We start from the raw sequence: 23,547 nt of genomic DNA on the forward strand, positions 1-23,547 counted from the left end.
CTATGTGGACTCTCCAGCTGGTGGTTCTTCTCTGTAACGGGTCGTGTATGTGGCATGCCATGGCTCACCCCAGTGGACCATAGGCCTCATTTAATTCAGTCTAACATGTAATCTACAGAGATTGAAAAATTGTTATTTTTGTTACCAGTGAAACTCTCACAGGCCAATAATCGTATCCCACTTTTGGTAACAGGGGAGTGTGCCTCTTAGAACTGACGAGCACCGTGTGTGTAGGTCACATATGGCTGACTTGTGAGAGGAGTAGCTGTGTGTGGCCTATCCCAGTTGCCAGATAGGTGGCAGAACCTGGGGTCAGCCCCTCAGGGGCCCCTCCCAGAGCTGTCCCTCCTTCTCCTCTGTGTTTATCCCTCAATCAGTTCTCCTGCCCAGCTGAGCTCTGTCTCGGCTACTGGAGCTGGGGTCTGATGTCCCCAGGTGGGCATGGGAGGAACCTGCCAGTGGTTGAAGTCTCCTTCGGGCCTTTATCAAAACTCTAGGTACAGACCGTGGGGTGGTGGTGGGGGGGGGGGGGTCTGTCTTCCTCCCTCCCTGGGAGTCTTGTCCTGACTAACAGACAAATGTGCCAAGATCTCCCCATTTTGCAGATGGGAAGATTGAGGCCCCAAGAGAGATGTGATTTGAACAAAGTCATCCGAATAGTGACAGAGCTAGCTCCTAAGCCCAGGTCTCCTGACATCAAATCCAGCCTCTCTTTTCCACCAGAACAATCACATCCCTATCGCAGCTCTGGGGGGACAATGGAGAGGGGCAGAACAAGGCTACACACAGGGGCTTCTAATAACTGGAAGAATGAGGAGGATGCCTCTGCCCACCCTCAAACACACACCGCCTCTCCCACTGATTTGCCCACACAGCAACCCCGCCACCTATTTACTCATTCACTGACTCATTCACTCTTTCACTAATTCACCCGCTCATTCCTTGATTCACTCCATCACTAACACACCCCCCCGCCACTCGCCCATCGGCTGTCACTAACTGACCCACTCTTGCTCCAGCTGGCCGAAGAGGACAGACTCCCAGGCTCCCAAGTCTAGACCCTTCTGCCCTTGCTTGCACTTTCTACCTCCTGCACTGTGACCTCACCTCCCGGGCTACGTGGGGAGCTCTTGGCAGGGCCTGTGCCGAGGGCCCATGGGGCCAGAGGGCATGACGAGAAAAGGGTGAGCGCCGCAGAAGGCAGGCACGACCAGCTGCAGAACTTGCAGGGCGCCTCCTTCAGAAATCACTCAGAATTTCAGCCACAGCAGAGCATTAAAGCAAACACAGGGACCTAAGTGTGCGGCGCTGTGCGACTGCTGGGGTGACAGGCCCACGAAGGCCCCTCCGAAGGAGGCGAAGGGTGGAGAGAAGAAGGAGATAGAAATGGGATGGTGGGGGGAGGAGGGGTGTACGCTCGATAGGTGCTGCCTGATACCATCTCGTTTAATACTCGAGCCACCGTTTGAGGTCGATGATGCCTTTTACAGAGGAGGAAACTGAGGCTGCAGGAGGAGAATCATTTACCCAAAGTCATGATTGGTAGGGGCTAGGCGCCTGAGTGTAATCCAGGTCTGTGGGGTTGCAAGTCTCCGGCCGTTGGGGGGGGGGGTGGGGTGGGGAAGGGAGCAGGAGGAGGTGAGGGCACTGGGGGACGGCGTCTGGCGGGGCCTGAACAACTGGCTGCTGTGGGGGCTGGTGGCGGCTACAGCGGGGGTCGTGGGGAGCAGGGCAGGAGAACCCGGGGTGAGTCCATGCTACGCCCCAGGGAGGTGGGCACCTGGAAGGGAGTTCCCAGAAGGAGGATCCAGAAGATCGGTGTCTGGGGCCTGGGATTTAGGCCTTGAATTCATGTGCCACAAGGCAGCTTTATCTCCTCGAGAGCATTGAGGGTAGAAGTCAATGATTTGGGAAGTTACTGAATCAGGGCACCTTGGAGGTGGGCTGTCAGTGTCTCAGCGTATCAGTTAGAATGCCTCACTTGGGGCAACAGTGACTTGCGGGGCGGGTGGCTGAGTCAGGGGTCAAATGAGTGCTGGTGAGTTAGTGTGCCCGCCTTACAGAAATCCATAACTGAGTATCAGGGAGGTAGGGCCCCAACTGTTGTAATAGCACCCCAGTGTCCACCAGAAACCAGCAAATAGCCAAATCCCTGCAGCCCCGCCCAGCCTCTCCGCCAGTGGGGGAGCCGATTAACCATTAACCCCCACCCCTCCCCGGCAGAGCCTCCACCCCTTCGCAGGGGCTAGGCCAAGACTCCCGGCAGATCCTCCCAGAGGACGGTTTGAAACGCAGGAAGGCAGAGAGGGCCCCTGGGAGGAGGCGGTGGGGAGGGTGGAGGGCGGGGGCCGGGGCTCTGCCTGGAGACTTCAGGGTGGGCATCCTGGGCAGGGCGAGTGGCCGAGGTGTGGGAGGGGAGGATGCGCCTCTCCAAAACCCTCGTCGACATGGACATGGCTGACTACAGTGCCGCGCTGGACCCAGCCTACACCACCCTCGAGTTCGAGAATGTGCAGGTGTTGACGATGGGCAATGGTAGGTGGGGGCAGGTGTGCCCAGGTGTGCCCAGGTGTGCCGCTGGGGAGTGGGTCTGTGGCACTCAATGCTGGGCTGGGAGGAGAACGACAGAAAACGGCAGGTCGGGCCTAGAGGTTAGTATAGGTGTCGCCAGGTGAAACAGGTGTGCCCAGGTACAGCAACCAGAGGCATTCTGGGTGAGGGGAGGCCTGCGTGGGCAACTCTCCAGCAAAAGTGCATCCCAGGTATTCCTGTCTGGCCCGTCTGGTCCCTGGTACTTCAAGGCTATCTCTGCTCAGTGCGTCACTGGGAGCGGCGACATAATGGTGACCTCCCCCTTGGCGTCTAGCTGCAGTATTTGGGCCCGACTAGGCCCCTTCCTGAACCCTTTGGGCTTAGGTCCAGAGAGATAGAAAGGTATGTTCTGTCCCTGGAGATTCTGGATGGAGGCATCACTGGGTGTCTTTGGGACTCCTGGGGTGAACGCCCCACTTAGAAAAAGAAAATGGAGTTCTTAGAGACGTTCTGTTCAGTGAGATGCCAATCAGCAGTGTGTCGTGCTGCTCTCATGGCCTCGTCTAGGTGTGCATGCATGGGTTTCTGTGCTGTGCTGGCAAACATGTATGTGCCTCCGGGAATCCATTTGCATGTTTGTGTTCATTTGTCTGTGTGTGCCTGTTCTGTCCGTTTCCATTTGTATTTGATTACTGCGTCTGTGTCACTGGCGTCTCTAGAGGTGCGTGTGTTTGTCTTGCTTGTGTACGGAAGCGGCAGTGAGTATATGTCTGTTTATCTGTGGATGTTCGCACACAGGCGCTGTGGATGCGGATCTGTTAGTGTGCCCTGTGCCTTCTGGATGGATGTCCTCTCTGGGCATTCTGTCTTGTGCCCCTGTTTGTACCTGCTCCTGTCCAGGTGCACGTTCCTGGACTGGGGGGTGATCAGTACTCTCTGCTAAACTCGATTATGCAGACATGACATGCAGGGCGTTGATAATTGCCGTTTGCCAAAGGAGATTCACCTGAGCCACACGTCCACTTCTCTCTGAGCTGATTTTGTTGCCCACGTTGTCTCTCCCCAGGTTTATATATTTGTTCCCACATCACCAAGAGTACATCTGAAGCTGGCGTGGGAGGTTCTCCTCCCCAAGGAGGTAGGGGAAGGGAGGAAGCCTGGAAGCTAAGAAGCTTCTAGAGGGGAAAGGCCTTAGGCCAGCCTCAAATAAGGTGTGTGGCAGGTGACCAAGGTCAGCCTGCCACCTGCCTTCCTTCCATGGCTCTGCAGCTTCAGCCAAGGTCTGTGATGCTTGTGGTCAGATCGGCTTAGTCAGTAAGATGTGCCTGCCATGCCCATGGTCAGCTTCACCTGCTGCTCACCTGTTCCTGCCGTGGACCCAGTGTGCGTCCTCGGGCACGTCCTGTTCCCTTGCTTGGCCTCTCTATCTGCTGCAAAATGGGTTTAATCACAGCAGGCCTGCTGGCCGGCCAGCTTTGAGGAGTGTCCATGTAAGAGAATTGAGGGGAAAATCACAGCAAATGGTAAACAAAAAGCTTTTGCACTAGGCAGGGTGTCGTGTGACCCCGTGGGGACATTGTGTGCTGTCACACTCCTGGCTACTGCCCAGCCCCAGACCACTCCCTGGGGCCAGCCCTGTCACCCCTTCAGAGCCTGCACCTCCCAGGGGTCGCGTGCGCCTGAGCAGAGGCCACCACTGGGAGTCCCGTGGATAGCACAGCCTCCAGCTCAGGAGCCAGAAAGATCTGGGCTCAAAAGTCGGGCATAGATCCTTCCTACCTGTGTGAACTCCACAAGCCATCCTCCTCTCTGAGCTTCTGTTTCCTCATCTGTCAAATGGGAACGCCTAACAGCGCCTGCCTCCCAGAGCTAACGGGAGGATTCAGTAACTTGAGGCCCCTGGTGCTCAGCACTGGTAGCTGGTCCTCGCCCCACATGGGTCATCGCAAGGACACTGGGCATCCGTAAGAAGGGTCTGCGTTCTCTACTGGCCTTTGAAGGGGTGTGAGTCTTGGGATTACATTTTACATACCTCCTGAGCTGGTGGCTCCAGCTCTCCATGGAGAGCTCCCCACCTATCTCCCACCCCTGATTTGGAAGCAGCGGCAACAGCAGGGTCTTTGTTCATCAGAAGCCCCAGCAGACACCCTAGCAAGGGCAGCGTGGGCCAGAGTCGTCCAGCACGGGCCACAGTCATCCGGCACACCTGGGCTGTAAATCTGGCTCTTCCACTTAGCAGGAGTGGGGTGACCCTGGGCAAGTCACTGGTCCTCTCTGAGCCTTGGTGTTCTCACCCAGAGAATGGAGCCTGTCTGCCGAATGCAGTGGTGAGGTGAAACGCTCAGCAGCACCCAGCCCCTTCTGCGCAGGATGGAGGAACCCCCGCCGCAGCCTCCACCTGAACGGCCAGGAGCTGTGGGGTCATATCTCCCCAGGGGTTGAGGGAGGTGAGGCTGAAGGAGAAAGGGCACCAACATGGCTTAACAATTATCCCCATCTCCAGGAATAATTCACCAAGTGGAGGGGGCCGAGCTCTGGGCACCCTCAGGAATCTAGGAGATGTCAGCCAGGCGACAGCAGAGATGAGACGCGGCGGTGTCCGCTTATGCCTGAAGGCCAGACGTCATCTGCTCCAGGAGTTTGATTCTGCAGAAAAGATATTCCTTCACAAATGCTGATAACAGTGCTTTTTATGTACCGAGCATGTCACCTACACAGATTCACTGTCTTAGGGGATTATTATGCTCCCTATTTCACACGCAAGGAAACAAAGACATGGAGTAAACTCATGCAGCCAATGTCACCCAGCTAAGAAGTAGGCAAGCTCAGACTTAAGCTTGGCAGAAGGGCTATAGCATGTGTGTCCTTAACTTCAGCACGATGCCCCTCTCCAGTTCTCAGTGGTGTGTTCCCTAGGAATTCAAAGTCAGACTCAGGGTATCCATGGAAACACGTGTATGTATGACTGTGTGGTGTGCATTTGCACGCATTTTTTCTGGAGAGATGGTCCATGGCGTTTATCATCTCCAAGAGGTCTGTCTATCCTTGATGGAAGATCTGGTTACATAAAGATGGTTCGGCTACTGAAATTTAAAAAAAAAAAAAATTGCAAACAACCAGAACAGTTGAACTACTGCCTTTTACAGTTGGGGATACTGAGGCCCAGGGGGAACTTGAAGAGAGGAAAAGGAACTTGCCCAAGGTCACAGATGAGGTAGTGGCAGCACCAGCACTAGCACCCAAGGACCCCAAGCACCCCGTCCAAGATCTTTGCCGCCTGTCTCTTATCCCCCTTCTCAGACTTATATAGATGCAATCGTTTTGCCTGAGACAGGTGGTACTTGAAAGATCCCCAGAACCTTGCCATGACCCTCCCAGGAGGACAAATGGACCACTGTCCTTGGTGCATGTCTTCCAGTTCCCTGGGAGAGTTTACAAGGCCTCTGGATACGACCTGAGCAGGTTCTGAGCAGATGCTGGGGGTGTATGGGCCCAGTGAGTCAGGGTCTGTAAGGTTCAGATGCATCCTAGGTGGTGGTCAAGTTTTCATTACTTCCCAGAAAAAGCTGGGCCTAGCAGTCTCCACCGTGGAGTAGCAGACCCTCACTAATGACGCTGGGAAGTGATTGTCACAACCATCCCTAAGTAATAAGTGCAAAACAGGAGTTCCAAAATGCCAAGGGACTTGCCCAAGGTCATTGAGGGAGTGGGAACAGCACCCGGGTCTGGATAAGGCTGAAGCCCCGTGGGGGAGATCCCCACAATGCTCATATTGGTTTCTGTACCTAAGCCCCCAGGGGAGCATGGCCCTCCTGAGTCCTCACGCTTGTCTCCTCTGGTGCAGATACATCCCCATCAGAAGGTGCCAACCTCAACGCACCCAACAGCCTGGGTGTCAGCGCCCTGTGCGCCATCTGTGGGGACCGGGCCACCGGGAAACACTACGGTGCCTCGAGCTGTGACGGTTGCAAGGGCTTCTTCCGGAGGAGCGTGAGAAAGAACCACATGTACTCCTGCAGGTGAGGAGCCCCTGCATAGAGCCTTGATTTCTCTAGCTGGGAAATGGGTATGCTTGGGCTAATGATGTTCCCCAGAGTCTGTCTGCTTTCTGGCAGAAAGCAGGCATCTGCTTTCTGAGGCCTTTAAGCTTCCTCTGGTTTCTTAAGCCTCAGGGATCCAGATGGAAACATCCATTCTAGGAACCTCATTCACTGATCATAAAGCTACCAGCTGCCCTTTACTGAGCACTTACTGTATGTCAGACATACTGAGTCTTTGTATGTATTTAACTGGCCCTACAAGCCCATCGTTATTTTTCCTATTTAGCAAATGAGGATCCACGAGGCTTGGCATCAAGCCTCCTCTGAAGCCTCAGAGGATGGGGCCCTTCCCCCAGCCTGGTGCTTTTCCTGGGGCAAATAGGGGATTGGCCTGCGGCCTTTCTACCTACCCCAAGGGCTTCCCAAGGCCTTGGGGATCCTTCCTTTGAAAGAACCTCCCATTCTGAGTAACAACAATAATAAAATAATAGCATTCAGTTATGAGGAGTTGCCATCTGCAGATGCTGTGCCAAGTCCCATCCCCATTATTTTCTCATTCCACCTGTCGACACACCTCTGACACGGTTGCTATGATTCTTCCTGTTTCATAGATGAGGAAGCTGTGGCTTGGAGAGGGCCAGGAATCTGTCCAAGGTTCATCCAGCTTGAATCAATGGCAGAGCCCCCATTGACACTCAGGGCTCTGCCCTTCACCACCCGTGGGGCACTGCCTCTGCCTACAGCCCCCTCCAGAGAGTCACTTAGGCCGAGCACATATTGGCTCTGAGCCATAACCAGAAGGTTGCCAGGGGCTCTGGACTTTTCTAGAATGTGGGAGAGAGAGCAGTGCCCCCGTCCTCAAGGGGCTAGAGTTCCTGACCCAGTTCTACCATCAGGTTGAGTGATCCCAGGCTACGTGCCACCTCTCCAAGCCTCAGCAGGACAGGGATGGATTCTTAGAGAGTTCACGAAAGAGGCCTTTCTTGTGGTTAGCAGGGAGGCTGGGAGTCAAGGCAGGGATGGCTAACGTTCTAGTTCAGCCCTGGGTTGGGAGGGCTGTGCCTTCTGCATCTGACCATCTGAGCCCTCCCCAGATTTAGTCGGCAGTGCGTGGTGGACAAAGACAAGAGGAACCAGTGCCGTTACTGCAGGCTCAAGAAGTGCTTCCGGGCTGGCATGAAGAAGGAAGGTGAGCCTCCGTCCTCCTGCTTCCGCCCCACTGCCCCACCCGTACCCCTGCCCCCCCAGCCATTTACAACTGCGACCAGGCTTTATGACTTGGTGACAGGCCCCAGGGTGAATGGCTAATGGCTGAGAGGAGGGAGGGCCTGGCAATCTGGCCACAGGGCGGGGCTGGGCTTGGTCTTGAGAAAAAGATAAGCACTCACTCTGGGCTACTCAGGTTCCCAGCCGTCACCCTCCCTACATGCCCCATGGCCACGGGCAGCCCAGCTGGGCGTTTTCTCTTAATATACTGTTGCAAAGAGGAAGAGAGCAGAGAATGACATTACAAATGTCCGTGTGCCTGCCACCTAGACTCAGCAAATGTGGGCCATGGGGGTGGGGGGGGGGTCTCTCTTCCTGAGCTTCCTGTCCCCGGGACAAGTGCCCCCCCAACCCCATTCCTTAGTCTTTACTCTTGCGTATTGGGTGACCCAAAGTTTTCACGTTCTGCGGAGCGGGAACCAGGCATCAGACTTGCCCTGGGTGGAGGTGAAGACCAGAGCACATTTATAGAGTCCTCTACAGGCCTCCGGTAACCGCCAGCCACTGGGCTGGGCTTCTCTACGAGTGAGGTGGCGCCCTGTGTGGCTGGCACTATGGTCATTCTCCCTTTCCCTGGAGGAGGGGACTGCAGCCCAGAATGGTTGGGCAGCTTGCCTGAGGCCCCCACAGCTGCTCAGTGCAAGACCTGAGGTTTGCCCCCGGTGCTTCAGACTAGAGTTGGGTGCTGTCTGGCGATACCTCGACGCTGCCTCCTTTGTGACCTCCAGACCTCAGGGACGTTTACAATTTTTGCAGCCCGAGCTCAGGAAGCAAAAATCCTTTAAGTACTCCATCTCCTTCTCCCCTCCACTCACCTTCCCCAGCTCTGGCACCAGACCCTCACTCCTCGCCCACCAGCCCGGCCCTTGGTCTAGTCCTGTACACACACCCCACTGAAGGGCAGGAACCTGGGACCAGCTGCCCGAGCCAACTGTGAAGGAGGGGCACTCCCCCCCAATCTCTGCCTCGGAGCCCCTGTTCCCCTGTCCTCTCCCTAGGAAGTGGGTCTGTGTGCCGTCCCTGCAGGGCCTTGCTTTGAGCTCATGAGTCCTGTTGGGGACTTGGGCCTACTGACCCCTGTGAGGCCCTGGGTGGGCTCCAAGGCCCCCTCCTGCTGCCAACTCCACAACGATAGCGCCCAGATCTTGGGTGGACGGGGGGGGGGGGCAGGGTCTCAGTTCGGAGGGGGCTTTTTCAAAGGCCAATACCCCCCTCCAGCCTCCCCAGTTTTCAGGTGGGGTTGAGACCCTCTCCTTCAAGCTGCGTACCACCTTGTGGAATGAGGAATGTGAGAACTGGAACTATAACTCATGCATGAGCAGTAGGAGGCAAGGGAAAGACAGCATACAATCTACGGGCCTCACGATCTTTGGGTCTCATGGCCAGTGGTTTTGTTCCCCCATAGCCTAAGGTGTCAGGTTCTAGAGCATGAAGCTCTCGCAGTAAAATTTCAGGCCTTGTGGCAGGCAGGTGGGAAAAGGATTGGCAGCCTTCCTAGGGGTTGTACGGGGCCTGGTGCCTGCACGTGGTCAGTCTTTATATATGTCTCTTGCTAAACATCCAGAGTCATTGACACGGGTGTCACTTTGGAGACATTTCTTCTGGACTCCGGTTTTCCCGTCTGTAAAATGAGGAGATGATAATGATGCCTTCCAGCTCTGGGAGTCCAGCGACCCACTCACTGATCAACCAGTCCCCCTGGGGGCATGTGTCTTTGTTCCCTGGTCCTCCACCTGAGCTGCCAAGGTATCCTGGCTCCTGGAAGGGGAGGGAGAGCCCCAGGCCATTCTGCTTTAGTGTAGCCTCGAAAATAGCCCGAGCTTCTTGGCTCAGGGAAGGAGGCTTTAGGCCAGGAGGATGGGAGCATTGGCTGATGGCATGTGAGTGTGAGCTGGTCAGTGTTGGTGCTGATTTGCATGCTTCGGTCAACCGGAAGATCGTGGCACCTGCAGTTGTGTGATGGCTTCGAGAATAGGTCTGGGGGGCATGTGTTCGGTCGTCACGGTGGTCAAGCTCTGGGAAGACAGAGTATTACCAGTTCTACCAAAGTCTTGTAGTCCCGACACCCCTCGTCAGTCTGGTGGGAAGTCCCCAAAGCCAAGAGAGATTCTTGGCGGAAGCCTCCGTGATCAGGAGAGCTGGGACAAGATTTCATTTTTCTTCTCTGATAGCCTTAGGTTTCAGGAATTGAAAACCTGAAGTGGTCCCTGACCACAGGAAAGCCTGTGCTGCCAACAGGATTTATGGACTGGGCAGATAGAGGCCAGGTCACCAAATCCACCCCCTCCCTACTTTACAGATGGGGAAATTCAAGCCAGACAGGTGACATGATCGGGTGGAGTCAGGCTCCCCTGAGCTGGGCACACACCAAGCTCCCTGGACTGAAACTGGGAGGGCTCGGCCTGGGGGCATCGTCTCTGGTCTAGATTCCTGAGACTTCCCCTTGACCACAGGGAAGGGCTCCAAATCCCACAGGCCTGTGAGCTTTGGCCAGAGGATATTCCACGGTGGCCAGAAGTGGGTTCCCTGAAGGGACAAAGACTCTGGGGAGAAAACTGGGGGTCAGTCAGCCCAACAGCAGGTCTCAGATTCTGTCCTATAACCTGAGACAACACCTACCTGGGGCTCGGCTGGCAGACCCAGGACGAATGCCCAGCCCCTGGATGGAAGCCCACCCAGGAAGCCGGGCCGGGGGTGCAGCAGGAACAGGCTGGCTGTGGGCCAGGGGCACTCTGATGGGCCCTTCCTCAGAACCCCGGCCCAGCCCCGCCATGGGCCCCGTCCAGGGGTTCTCTGGGAAGACAGGCTCATCCTCCTCTCCGTCTCTGGCCGGGTCGGTTAATATTCAATAGAAGTTACATTAGGTCCCCGACCCTGCTAATACTGAGCAAACATTTGGAAAACATCATTCCGTGACTGAGCTCGCGCTGGGCACTGATAACACCGGCTAACCTTGGGGAGCCCAATCTGCAGCTGCTGACAGCAGCCCTTTTATTGGGCCCGCCTCCCCTCGGCGCCCTGGTGGGTGCGGACGCTGGCGGCCGGGAGGGGTGTCGCGGGCAGGGCCGCCACGTGTGCAGGGGAGCGGCCCGGCGGCTGGCCCTGGCCGGGGCAGTGGGTGTCAGGAGAGATTTCCGACCTGGGGACCACTGTCCTAGGCCACTCACGCCGGGGCTCGGTTTACACTGTCTGGCTTTCATTCTCTGATTTCAACGATGTGTGAAATCAAGAGAAAGTTGAATGGCTGCATGTGGACGTTCCACTGAGAAATAGGGCCCACCTAGGAATCGGAGCTTCTTTCACTCACTCAACAAACATTTCTTGAGCACCTGCTGTGCGCCAAGCTCCGGTGCTAGGTGCTAGCCGCTGGGGCTGCAGCAGTGAAGAGGAACGGAGTTCTAGCTTTCTGGAGCTTTCCCTCCCATCGAGAGACAGAGAGTAAAGGAATGAACAAGAGATTCTACAATAAGGGCCCCCGAAGAGAAAGAAAGCAGGAGAAATAAAGGGCAGAGCCTGAGGGAGGGAATGCCCCATCAGACAGGGTGGTCAGAGCAGGTGTCTCCGAGAAGGTGACATTTGCACGGAGCCAGGCGCCAAGCGAAGAAGCAGCTAAGCTGTGGGGTAAGCAGAATTCCAGGCAGGGGGGCAGCGGCAGCTTGGTGGGCAGAGTGGGATCGGAGACAAAGGGGTTCGCTCCACATGAGATGGGGAGTCACCGGTTTTGAGCAGTGGGAGGATGTGACCGGGTTCGGTTGTAGCAGATTGCTTCGTCTTCGGAGAGGTGCCCGGACAGTCAGGGCGAGGCCAGAAGCAAAGAGACCAGCGAGGAGAGCCTGAGCTGCTCCTGGGAAGAGGCAGCAGGGCCCAGCCTGGAGCCGGGGGTTCGGACAGCATGTGGGTCTGAGCAGAGGTGGTCCGAGAAAGAGAGACGGACAAGCTTATAGATGGGAAACCGAGGCCCCAAGAGAGGATGTGATTTGTACCAGCACAGAGAGTGAGTGGCAAGTTCCAGACAGGCACCGGGTCTCCTGCCGCCTCGCCCTCCCTCCTGCCAGCTTCAGCAAAGCCTCATTCCACAGTGAGTCCTCTTGGACTCCAGGGGACGGGGCCAGGGCTGCAGAAGGTCCATCTTCTATCTTAGGCCAGGGCTGACACGGATGCGGAGGCGCAGGGAGGTGTGGGGCCCTAGTAGGGAGGCCCTAGTGGAGGCCCGGGGCTCTGAGTTCCTGGAGGAGAGCCCAGCGGTGGGGCAGGAAGGAGCCGGGGCTCTTTCGTGCTGTCTCTGAGAGGGAGGGTTAGCCTCCTGCTGATGGATGAGACTGTCAGGGCGGGGGGGGGTGGGTGGGGGGGGGTGGGAACCTCCAGATCCCCTTTTCCGGGCCTTCTGTCTCGGTGTTCAGGAATGCCTGGGCCATCTCTATGTCACCCAGGGCCATTCATTTTCCTTGTTTTACACACTTATCTGGAACAAAAGGGACCCTTTTCCAAAACAGAGCTTATAAATCTGTCATCTAGATAGATCTCCTCTTCAGTACTCAAGACCCATCTTAAACCCTCTGCCAAGGCGTCACTATGTTGCATCCCTCCAGGGACCAGTGGATCACTCCCACCGCACCCCGTTGTGCTGGGGGGCCTTTCTGGTGCTTCGATGGTTCTTCCACACTCTGGGTTGGAATCTGTCTCCCCTCATTCCCGCATGCCGATCCAGGCTCTGCCCCCCGGAAGACCCCTCCTCCCACCTCCAACCGTGTTTCCTTTACTCCAGGTCAGCCCTGCAGTATGTCCTTCTGGGTCAGACTCTCTCCCCTCACACCTCATCTGCTCCTCAGCAGTCAGGGGACCACCCTCCCCTCCGCCCCACCCCTGTCCCCTCATCCTCACCTCTCTCTGCCCCCTCACAGCTGTGCAAAATGAGCGGGACCGGATCAGCACTCGCCGGTCAAGCTATGAGGACAGCAGCCTGCCCTCCATCAGTGCATTGCTGCAGGCCGAGGTCCTGTCCCAGCAGGTATCGGGATGACCCTCCACCCACCTGGCGGTCCCACACACCAAAGAGGAGTCCCGCCTCCACCCCTGTCTTCCCCAGCCAGGCCCTGGAGCAACAGTCTGAAGGGCCCTGGGATATCCCAGAAGGGAAACGAGCCAATTTAGTAGCAAAGACAGAACTCGAACCCAGGCCTGGTGCTCTGTGGCACTTTCTAGTTCATCCTTTTGCACACATTCCGCAGGCCAGGCAGAGTTGGCTTTCACTGAGGGCCTGAGATCAGTTTAGCCCCAACAGAACAGATTAGTGGACAAGTGGACAGCTTGGCAAACGGGCTCAGCCCATCCCTTGCTGTGTGACCTTGGGCAAGTCACAGCACCTCTCTGGGTTGTGGTTTTTTTTCACCTGTCAGATGAGAATGATGACTTTTTTCCCCTGCTTCTCCTATAAGGCTGAGGGTATCCTTGGGGTTCTGAGGAGCTGGCAGAGGAGGAAGTGGGGGGGCAGGCACCCGGTGGAGGCCCAGCGGGAGCCCTCCTTCCTCATATTTGCCTTCGTCAGCATCTTTCCTTCTCTTCATTTGCCCCCGAGTTTCCTCCTGAGCTGAGAGGCATCCACAGTCCATCTCCCCTTTTCCCGACAGGGAAACTATCTGTGGGGTGGGGGTGGGGGGTGGCGCTCTGTGCAGGGGGCAGAGACTGTAGGGAGGGCCTGGCCATCCCCAGCATTGTCCTTCACTTCCACCAGATCACCTCCCCTGTCTCCGGGATCAACGGAGACATTCGGGCGAAAAAGATCGCCAGCATCGCAGACGTGTGCGAGTCCATGAAGGAGCAGCTGCTGGTGCTCGTTGAGTGGGCCAAGTACATTCCTGCTTTCTGCGAGCTCCCTCTGGACGACCAGGTGAGAGCAGACACTCTGCAGGCAGTGGGGACGCTGGGCAGGTGGGTCCTGCTGGCCTACCTGGGATATAGCCTTGGATTAGTTTGAATCTGTTTAACAGAACACACATGGTGCTCGTGTGTGCCCAGAGCTGTTTAAAGCACTGTACAAATCTTGACTCATCTAATCCATCCAGCGGCCCTATGAGTTAGGTACTATTATCAGTCCCATTTTATAGGTGATGCAACTGGGGCACAGAGAGGTTAAGTTACTTGCTCAAGGTCACACAGCTAGTATCCAGCACAGCTGGGATTAGAACACTGTCTATGCAAGTATACTTTGGTAGGCAAGCTCCAAAGTCCAGGCTCCTAGCCACCGCACTCCTGCAGGAGACAGCTCTCCTGGGGGCATGTGGACAGGGCCCCAGGGCCAGGGATTATGAGAGTTGAGCTAAAGCCCTCGCTCTGAGACTGGTGCTCTGTGTGATCTTGGACAAATTGTTTCCTCTCTCTGAGTCTCAGTTTTCGTATCTGTAAAGTGGGAATTATAATATCAGTTTCAGAAGAAAATAAAGACATTACCATTTCAAATGCATAAATCATGTAATGGGGCATCTACATCATGGCCCAGGCCACAGCTGGCCTCCCTAAATGTCACTTTCATTCTTGTATCCCACCAAGATGGTTTAACTCAGCGTTTTATTTCCCAAAGTACCTTCTTTGGAATACCAAAACTGTCCTGGGGGGTGCTGGGGGAGGGAAGAGGCTGGTGCGGCCGGGGTGGGGGTGGGGGTGGGGGTGGGTGGCACGCACAGCTGAGGACAGATGAGTTTCTGAGATACTGCAAATGATCGCTCCTGACCAGGTACCTCTAGGCCTCTCTTGTCTGGGAAAGGGTTGTTGGACTGGGTCACCTTCTCAGCTCGGAGGGAAACTTGGACAGTGCCCCAGACATCAGCTCCTGGTGCATTTGCTTCTCTGTTTTGCACGTTTGCACAACACACTGGCAACGTATGTTGGTCTGTGAAGGTTTCTGAGAAGTCCTTCAGGCAAGGAAGGCACTGAACTTTGTGGGACCCAGGGCTTCTCAAACTCCCTTAAGCCCCAGACTCTCTTGGAACAGCTGTTAGTATCCTATGGTGGGACACACTGTGGAAACACTGGTTTGGCTGGTCCTCACCCTCACACTGGGACCTGGATCGGATGCTCTGTCTCATGGCTCCTTCCCTGCTTTGGCAGGGACAACAGACCGGGGATCTCGGCCAAGCTGCCCCTGCCTTTTCCCCTGCTCCTTCTGTGCTGGCCCTGGTCCCCTCTGCTGGAGAGTCTGTATTAATGTTTAATCCCTTCTGTTCCTTCCCAGGGGCTCAGCAGGGCAATAAGATACCCCCAAGCTGAGCAATTGTTAACCTCGATTTCCCACCCAAACCTCCCTGGCTGGGGCTCAGAGCATTCTTAGAGAGCAGTGATGGGTGGCCAGCAACACGGGACAATCATTAACACCCCCCACCCCGCCTGCCCACCCCCGGAATAGCCTCCATGTCAGGAGGGCTCCCAGCTCCCCATTCATGTTGTATAAGGAGCCCATCTTGCCCAAGCGAGTTGGGACACACCTGGGAGAACTGGGGGGCACTGTCCTCCAAAGGACACCCCAAATCTGTCCGTATTGCCCCAGGAACCACTTTCCAAGTTTGTTCACTTCTTGATTTGTTTTGGACATCAATCCATTGAAACCTAGGAGGCTGGATAGCATCGAATAAAGGGGCTGAGGTCTAGAGAGGGAAAGGTATCTGCCCCAGGTTGCAGAGCAAGACAGCCACAGGGCTGGGACTTGCTTCCAGGGCTTCTGCCCCTGGGTTTGAGAGCCACCGGGGTCCATGACCAAAGCCCTCCACAGTGCCTGGTGAATGGGAAATGCTCAGTAATAAGCATCCTTGGCCTCCCTTGTCCTGGTCATGGAGAGTGGCCTCTCGCCTGCAAGGCTACTTGCCGTTCTCCTCTTTCTTGTCATTCTCACGAGATGTAACCCTGGGAGGACAGAGGAAGAAGGGCAGGTGGCTGCCAGATCTGGGGAGGGAGTTAGTGAGTTTGCCCGTTCATGCATTCATTCACCCATTCCTTCCTTTCTTCATTCAAATGAGTATTTATTGAATGTTTACTATGTGCCTTCCATGCCCTAGACAATGCCACCTCCTTCGAGTGACTTTCTCTGACCTCCGCATCTAATGTAGCCCCTCTTGTCCCATCGCTCTTTATCACGTGGCTCTCACCCCCTCCCTCCCTCTCATCCTTCCTTCCTACGAAGTGTCTGTCGCTTAGTAGGCACTTAACATTTGATGACTGAAAGAATGAACAGTCCAATGAATGAATGAACAAAAGCATTTTTACTTCCTAGCTTAGACTGCTAAAAAAGCTCCCAAATTCCCCAACCCAGCCTGGCAGACAAGATCCTCGAGGCCACCAGCCGGCTCCTACTTCCACCAGCTGCTATGTTGCTGTCCTTTGGGCCCGCTGCAAGCCCCAAAGCCGATGGTTTGGAAAGGATAGACAACGTCCCCCTGGCTGGGTCCCTGCCTCGGACTTCAGTCTGCCAAAGCTGCTTTGTCTCTCTGCAGGGAAGGAATATGTCAAGCTCATCCCCTGCCAAGGCCAGCACTCACACTTGGCCTTGGGAACCAACATCCATGTCCAACCTCTTGGAACTCACTCTCAGAACCCTAGAATCTTATAATGTCAAGGGAACAGGCGTCCTGGAGATCTTCCAGAGCAGTGATTTCCCCAAACACAACTGCACATCAGAATCGGCTGGGGAGCTTGTTAAATGCAGATCCTTGGGCCCACCCCCCCCCGTACATACAGCCTCAGAGTCTCTGGGAGTAGGGCCTCACAATCTGCATTTTATGAAGCACTCTTCATAATCTTCTGCAGCTGGCCTATAGGCAGGAATTCAGGACCCACAGTTTTAGAACTTTCTGGCTCATAGACCCTCTTGAGAGTCTGATGAAAGGCACTGAAGCTCTGCTGAAAACACACACACACACACACACACACACGCACACACACACACACACACACTGAGAACGGTAAGTTTCATCAGGCGCAGAAATGAGGCCCAGAGGGAAGAGGCAGCTGAGCTTGCCCAAGGACGCAGCAGCTCAAAGATAAAGTCAGCATTTGGCCTCCCAGCTCTGAGTGCACGTTCTTTCTCCTTCCAGGTTCCTGCTAAATCTTTTGCAGGTTTTATCGGTTATGGGAGGAAGCAGCAGTTTTCTGATGTCCATTTTTTAGTTCAGGCAGGTAAAGGCAAGGGAAGCATTAAGCTGACTTGCCCAGGGTCATTGAGTTGGCCAGGAGCACCTTCCCAGGGGGTACAGACACCTTCCCAGGGGTGCAGCTGCCAGACACCATCCCTTCTCTCTTCCAGGTGGCCCTGCTCAGAGCCCATGCCGGTGAGCACCTGCTGCTCGGAGCCACCAAGCGGTCCATGGTGTTCAAGGACGTTCTGCTTCTAGGTAAGGAGGCTGCCTGCCCCAGCCAGGGCTCTGCGGAGGGCATGCCCAGGGTGGAATGCACCCAGGCACAGGAGAGTTCCGAGGTGGCATGCAGGGGCGAGGGAGAAAGATCAAGAATGTCTTTTTCCCAGTGTTTCCAATTGGATCCTCCACTCAGATGCAAGGAAATGTGGATGCAAGGAATGGAAGCTCTCCAGCATTAAAGTTAGAGCACAGTCGGGGTTATCCGTGGAATTTCTCGTGCGCTCTGATGTGCTTTCTGGATCGGGGGCAAGAGGCCGTCAGGAACGGCACACCCCCCGGCCTGCGCCACTTATGCTTCTGTGGCGTGTTAATGTATTATTTTAAATGCTTATATAGATCACACTACGGGCCAGATACTAGTCTGAGTACTTTGCAAACATTACGCCTTTAATACAACAACCCTATGAGGTAATCTCTATCATTTATCCCCACTTTACAGATGAAAAAATGGAGGCGCAGAAAGTAATTTATCCAAATATATATGGTTAGTCAGTTGCAGAACTGAATTTCAACCCCAGGCAGTCTAGTTCTAGAATCTGGGCCCTTAACCTTGATGCACTGGTGCCTCCCAAGTGGCCCTTGAATGTCACTAGTCTTATGGGTCATACTGGAGAATGGAGCATGGGTGATATGAAAGGCTCCTAGAAAGCCAGGCTCCAGACCCACTCCAATGACTTCAAGCCACTCATTCCTTTCATCTGGGCCTCCACTTCCTCGTCTGCAAAATGGGCATGACAATCTCCATGGGCCCTCTCCCGTGGGTACCAATGGCATTGCAACTGCAAAGGGCAAGGGCTGTCCAAAGCTGGGGGAAGGGTACACCCAAGGTGGCAGCCTCATCCCCTTTCCTTCCCAACCCACCCAGGCAATGACTACATCGTCCCTCGGCACTGCCCAGAGCTGGCAGAGATGAGTCGGGTGTCCATGCGCATCCTCGATGAGCTGGTGCTGCCCTTCCAGGAGCTACAGATTGATGACAATGAGTACGCCTGCCTCAAAGCCATCATCTTCTTTGACCCAGGTAGAGCCCACGCCCCCCCACCCACCCACCCCTGATGCTCCAGGCCCTCCGTCAGACTTCTCCTACTGGGTTATGGACCCCTGCAGTCACAGACAGCCTCATTCTTCAGTACAACAATTGGCCGAGGCCGTTTGCATGAGCTATTTAACAGATGAAGGAGACCCAGGTTCAGAGGGATGATGTGACTTGACGAGGCCCACGGACTCCAGAGGCTTCGTTCCGTTCTTTTCCCCCTTTCCCCTCTGTCCCCTTCTCCCTCCCTCCTCTCCTGATCTCCTGTCTTCCTTCTTTTCTTTCCTTTCGTCTTTTCTTCTCTCCCTCAAAAATTTTTATCAAAACAATGTCTGCACATACTTAAAATGTACCCCACTTTCCGTGCTAAAGCCTACTCCCCCGGAGGAGCCATTTCTGAGTCTTCTAACGGTTTCTTCTGGCTCTAAATAAAATGCTAAGCCGTCTCTTTCTTGATTTAGCTGTTTTTGATCACATTTTTCCTCCTGCCCTAGTTGAGGGTTTCACTTTTCTCTCTCACCACTCCCGTCTTTTCTCTCCTATCTTCCTGAATTTTCACTGTGATTTTAGTGTCTCTACTGATTGCCTTTATATGCTGTGGACGCTCCTCTCCCCAGTCCATCTACTGACTTTCCACTTGCATTTTTAAAGAATGGCTTTGTAGCTATGTCTTTGTGCAAAGCCTGACTTCATTTCACAATATCAAGATGCTGGACTCCAGAGCCTTGCTTGCTCCCTTCCCTCCTCACACATTAGAGGGGACCTACTGCATGCCAGGCACTGCCCTTAGTGCTGGGCTCCACCTACGTGGAGATCACCCCTGGTAATAACAGTAATGAAGAGGGAGGTGACCATAGTTCATGGAACACTCACTAAGACACCATTCTAAATACTTTATGTGGATCATGTCACTTATTGCTTACAACGTGGTACCTTTGAGGTTGGAATCGTTACTATCCCCATTTTGCAGATAGAAGAACTGAGGCACAGGGAGATTGATTAGTTTGCCCAAGGTCACACAACCAGGAAATGGCAAAGCCTGGATTTGAACTACAGACTGTCTAGGTCTCAAGCCTACATTCTTACCTACCACACACCCCATTTCTTGAAGAGTTTAAGATGTCTGGTTCTAGTTTCCTTGAGAGCCTGACCCAGGCTGTATCCCCTGCAGTGCTCAGCATGGAGCTGGACAGATAGTAATTGCTCAATAAAATGGGGAGATCATTGATGCTGAGTCAGGGTCAGCAACCTGGCTCGGAGGGGCAGGTGACCTAGTAGTGTAGGGCCTGGCATGTAGGTGATGCTCCATAAATGTTTGTTGAGTGAATGAAGTCATGCACAAATGTGGCTCGGTGGAGCAAGCCCTGGACTGGAAGTGTGGGTGAAATTCTCTTTCTGCCACTTACTTTGTCCATAAAAGAGGAAATAAATGCGTGACCTCTATGAAGGTTGAGCTTAACTATTGGACAATCACTTGAATCCCCTTCTAGGTTAAGGATCTAGAATTTATTTCTTTTCTTAAATTTTTTTCATTCACTCATCCTTCCATTCATCTAACCATCCCTTCATCTAGTTATCTATTCAACAAATATTGACCGTGCATGGTGCTAGGTAGTGGGTTTAAAGCGACAAATAAGACATGCCTGCCCATCCAGAGCTCATAATCTAGTGGAAGAGACAGTTACGTGCTCTGTGGCCAGTAGTGACAGAAGAACCACAGAAATCTGGGGCATGATGGACACTCATAAAGCAGGCTTGGGAGGGTGGAACAGAGAAGGCTTCCTGGAGGAGGTGAAACCTAAGCTGAGACCCCAAGATGACACAGGCAAGGGAGGAGGGAAGCAGGGAGACTCTTCTAAGAGAAGCAGCATATGCTGATGTCTGGTCAGTGGGACCTCAGCTGTGATCAGGAGTCCCAAGTCCCCATTATGGATCTGCCAACCGCTAGATGCATGACCTGGGCCAAGTCCTTCCCCTGCTCCCTGCCTCATTTTCCCCATGTGTAATGAGGAGGTTGCTAGGTGCCCTCACGGGTACATTCCTGAAGTCCTGCCCACCCGCCCCCTCCCACCCCCCATCTCCCAGTTCTGCATCTCAGGAAATATGACAGAAATGCTTCTGCCTGCATCCAGGAAGCTATAAATACGTTCGTGTGTACCCTGGTTCTTGAGGACCCCGAATCCTGGTCCCAGCACTGCTAAGGACTCCGCAAGTGACCTTGGGCCACTAGGTCCCCCGTCAGGGCCTCAGGAGTCAGGGGAGATCTGGGTCCTGGCTCCCCAGATGCTCCAGTCGGGCCCTCGCCCATGTCCTCCCATTGCAGATGCCAAGGGGCTGAGCGACCCGGGCAAGATAAAGCGGCTGCGCTCCCAGGTGCAGGTGAGCCTGGAGGACTACATCAATGACCGCCAGTACGACTCCCGCGGCCGCTTCGGTGAGCTTCTGCTCCTGCTGCCCACCCTGCAGAGCATCACCTGGCAGATGATCGAGCAGATCCAGTTCATCAAGCTCTTCGGCATGGCCAAGATCGACAACCTGCTGCAGGAGATGCTGCTGGGAGGTCCGTGCCAGGCCCAGGAGGGGCTGAGAGGTGGGCGGGGCTCCCTGGCAAGAGATAAGCCTCACACCGAGGCTCACCTCTCAGCTCCACCACCTCTTTCTTCTGTGGCTTTGCCCACATCCCTTAACCTACCTGGGCCTCAGTTTCTTCATCAAGAATGGGGACGATGGTCCATTTATTCGGGCACTGAGAGCCTAGTGTGTGCCAGTCACTGTTCTAAGTGCTGGGGATGCAGCAGAGAACAAGAGCTCTGCCCTCCCAGAGGTTTCGTAGGAATGTGCGTGCACGTGCGTGTGCATGCACATGTGTGCGCGTGCACGTGTGCATAAGGGCATGTGGGAACTGACAGTAACCAAGTATACAATAAAGGGGATAACTACATTTTTGAACTCAGCAGGTACTACGATAGAGTGTAACTAGAAAGGGGCCGATTTTAATAGGCTGGCCAACAGAGACAGCCTCTCTGGAGTGGGGACCTTTGTGCTAAGACCCAACGGATGAAAGAAAATAGAACATTTAAAAGCCAAGAGAAAAACATTCCAGCCAGAAATAACTCATGCAAAAGCCCTGAGGCAGGCGAGGTTTGTGTGCTCGAGAAAGAAGAATAAGGTTGTGAGATGGTGGGGGAGGGGGTGTTGCATGAGATGAAGACGGTTATGGGCAGACACCAAATCATGAGCATCCAGTCGTGTAGGCCACGGTCAGAAATTTGGATTTCATTTTCATTGCTACTTTTGTAAGAAGAGTGAAAATCAGACTACTGTTTTTAACAAACTACTCTGAATGTTAGGTAGAAAGTGAGTTTCAGAGGGGTGCAGGAGAGGCAGGAGACCCCTGAGAATGTTACCGTCACCAAGGCGGGGGTAGGACGGTGGAGGGTGGGGCGAAGGCATGATGGGATAAACCGGGTCATCGGCGAGGAGGAAGAACACGCAGGACTTGCTGATTGATCGGATGTGGGGGAGGGGGGACGGGAAGGGTCAAGGATGAAACCCACATTTTTCCTTCGAGTGACAGGACTTACTGAGATGAGGAAGATGGAGGGAAAACAGGTAGAGGCTGAGCTGGTGGTAGCCACGGAGACGAACCAAGAGACCATTTAGACTTTGGCAAACCTCAAGAGGACTGTAGACATCCAGGAGGCAGTTATCAGGAGGATGAGTTCAAAGCTCAGGATGGAAGGCAGCCCCGTGGTACTCCAGCAATTAGGGGCCATGGTGATAGATATTAAGAAGTGGGGATCAGGGAATTGACAGCCACGGTGGGATGAGAGAATTTTTGCAGTGATAGCACTCAGTGAAGTGAGCTGGAAGGTTAGGGGTCGGGATCTAAGTGAATTCAGGGCTTGGGAGGTGATGCGGTCTCTGGTGATGGTATGGCCAACAGCCACCTCAGCTGATATTTGGGACTGGATAACCTTTTTTTATGGGGGCTGTTGTGTATACTGTTTAGCCACATCCCTGGCCTCTACCCATGAGATACCAGTAGCACCCCTGTAGGAGCGACAGCCAAAAATGTCTTCAGATACTGTCAAATGTCCCTTGAGGGCCCCAAATCTCCCCCAGTTGAGAACTACTAACTCATTCTCACTTTGACCCTGTGAATTATGAATCAGGTGTCATTGAGATCGAGATCAGGACAGGGGTGTCTGGCTGGCTCAGTCAGAAGAACGTGCAAATCCTGATCTCAGGGTCGTGAGTTCGAGCCCCATTCTGGGTGTAGAGATTACTTAAAAGTAAAATCTTAAAAAAAAAAAGATCAAGATGGAGCTTGTGCTCTGTTGCCAGATAAACTTGGGTAAAATAATTAATCTCTCTGGGCCCTGTAATCTCATCTGTAGAATGGGACAATAATGATAGCCACCTTACGGGACTCAAGTTGAGAGGATTCACATTTCAAACATGAAAAGTGCTGTAAAACAGTATCTGGCACATATTGGATGCTCAATATTGATAGCTATCATCGAAACTTTAGAGGCCTCTTGCAAGCCCTAAAAATCCCGTCATGGCACACCACTGACCACAGCCATTAACAAACTATATCTTATATGGTATTATTCTGACACAGTTTTTGAAGCAGTTACTGTGTTCTAGACACTTTGCTAGGCCCTCAAAGAGAAGAAAAATATATCTGTAATTGTAATGCTCACGGACAGAAAAGTAGACGTTCCCAAAAGATGGGTTACAGATAAATTACTATGGGAAATCCAAGGAAGGAGAGGTTTAGCTCCCACTGGAGTATGGAGAATCAGGAAAGGCTTCCCAAAGGTGGAATTATCTGAGCTGGAATTTGGACTGGTGGACATGGGGGTGTGGAGAAAGCATCTTTCATGGAAGGAACATGAGCAAAAGGAGAGATAGGAAGTACAGGGAATCCTCAGGTGCTATCAGTAGGTTAGTTTGGCTGAAGCAGAGGTATGAAAGGGGCGGGGGGGACAAGGCTAAAGGTGAGTTGGCACCAAATGGAAGGACTTGCATGCCATGGAGCTTTGAGAGCCATTGATTAAATCCGTTACATTCATATTCAACCAATACACTACTCATTATAATATTTAGATCTCACAGCTTCCTTACACGCTCCTTCTTTCTTTTAACTTTTGTTCTCTTGGTTTGTTGGGTCCTCTCAAGACCCTCATGGAACCTATGGATAGGAATGCTAAGCCCCAGTTTACTAACCCAGAAATCGGTAGCCAACAGGCACTGTCAATATTGGACA

The 23,547-nt window shown here is 53.8% G+C and overlaps 1 protein-coding gene across 5 annotated transcripts in view; it reads left to right on the plus strand.

The window, feature by feature from the left end:
• Positions 1–23,547, plus strand: part of HNF4A (hepatocyte nuclear factor 4 alpha) — a 61,087-nt gene that overhangs the window by 33,119 nt on the left and 4,421 nt on the right. For 2 of the 5 annotated variants that reach the window (XM_027622626.2, XM_027622628.2), the window contains exons 1-8: positions 2,291–2,535; positions 6,377–6,551; positions 7,667–7,761; positions 12,740–12,846; positions 13,570–13,725; positions 17,128–17,215; positions 18,105–18,260; positions 20,596–20,862. In XM_027622626.2, coding sequence (XP_027478427.1) covers positions 2,421–2,535; positions 6,377–6,551; positions 7,667–7,761; positions 12,740–12,846; positions 13,570–13,725; positions 17,128–17,215; positions 18,105–18,260; positions 20,596–20,862 — 1,159 coding nt within the window. In that variant the 5' untranslated portion in view covers positions 2,291–2,420. Of the gene's footprint in view, positions 1–2,290; positions 2,536–6,376; positions 6,552–7,666; positions 7,762–12,739; positions 12,847–13,569; positions 13,726–17,127; positions 17,216–18,104; positions 18,261–20,595; positions 20,863–23,547 lie in introns of those variants that run through there. The other 3 variants (XM_027622627.2, XM_027622629.2, XM_027622630.2) reach the window with 2 other exon arrangements.

Source organism: Zalophus californianus, chromosome 8 (assembly GCF_009762305.2).
Source record: "Zalophus californianus isolate mZalCal1 chromosome 8, mZalCal1.pri.v2, whole genome shotgun sequence".
NCBI classification, from domain to species: domain Eukaryota; kingdom Metazoa; phylum Chordata; class Mammalia; order Carnivora; family Otariidae; genus Zalophus; species Zalophus californianus.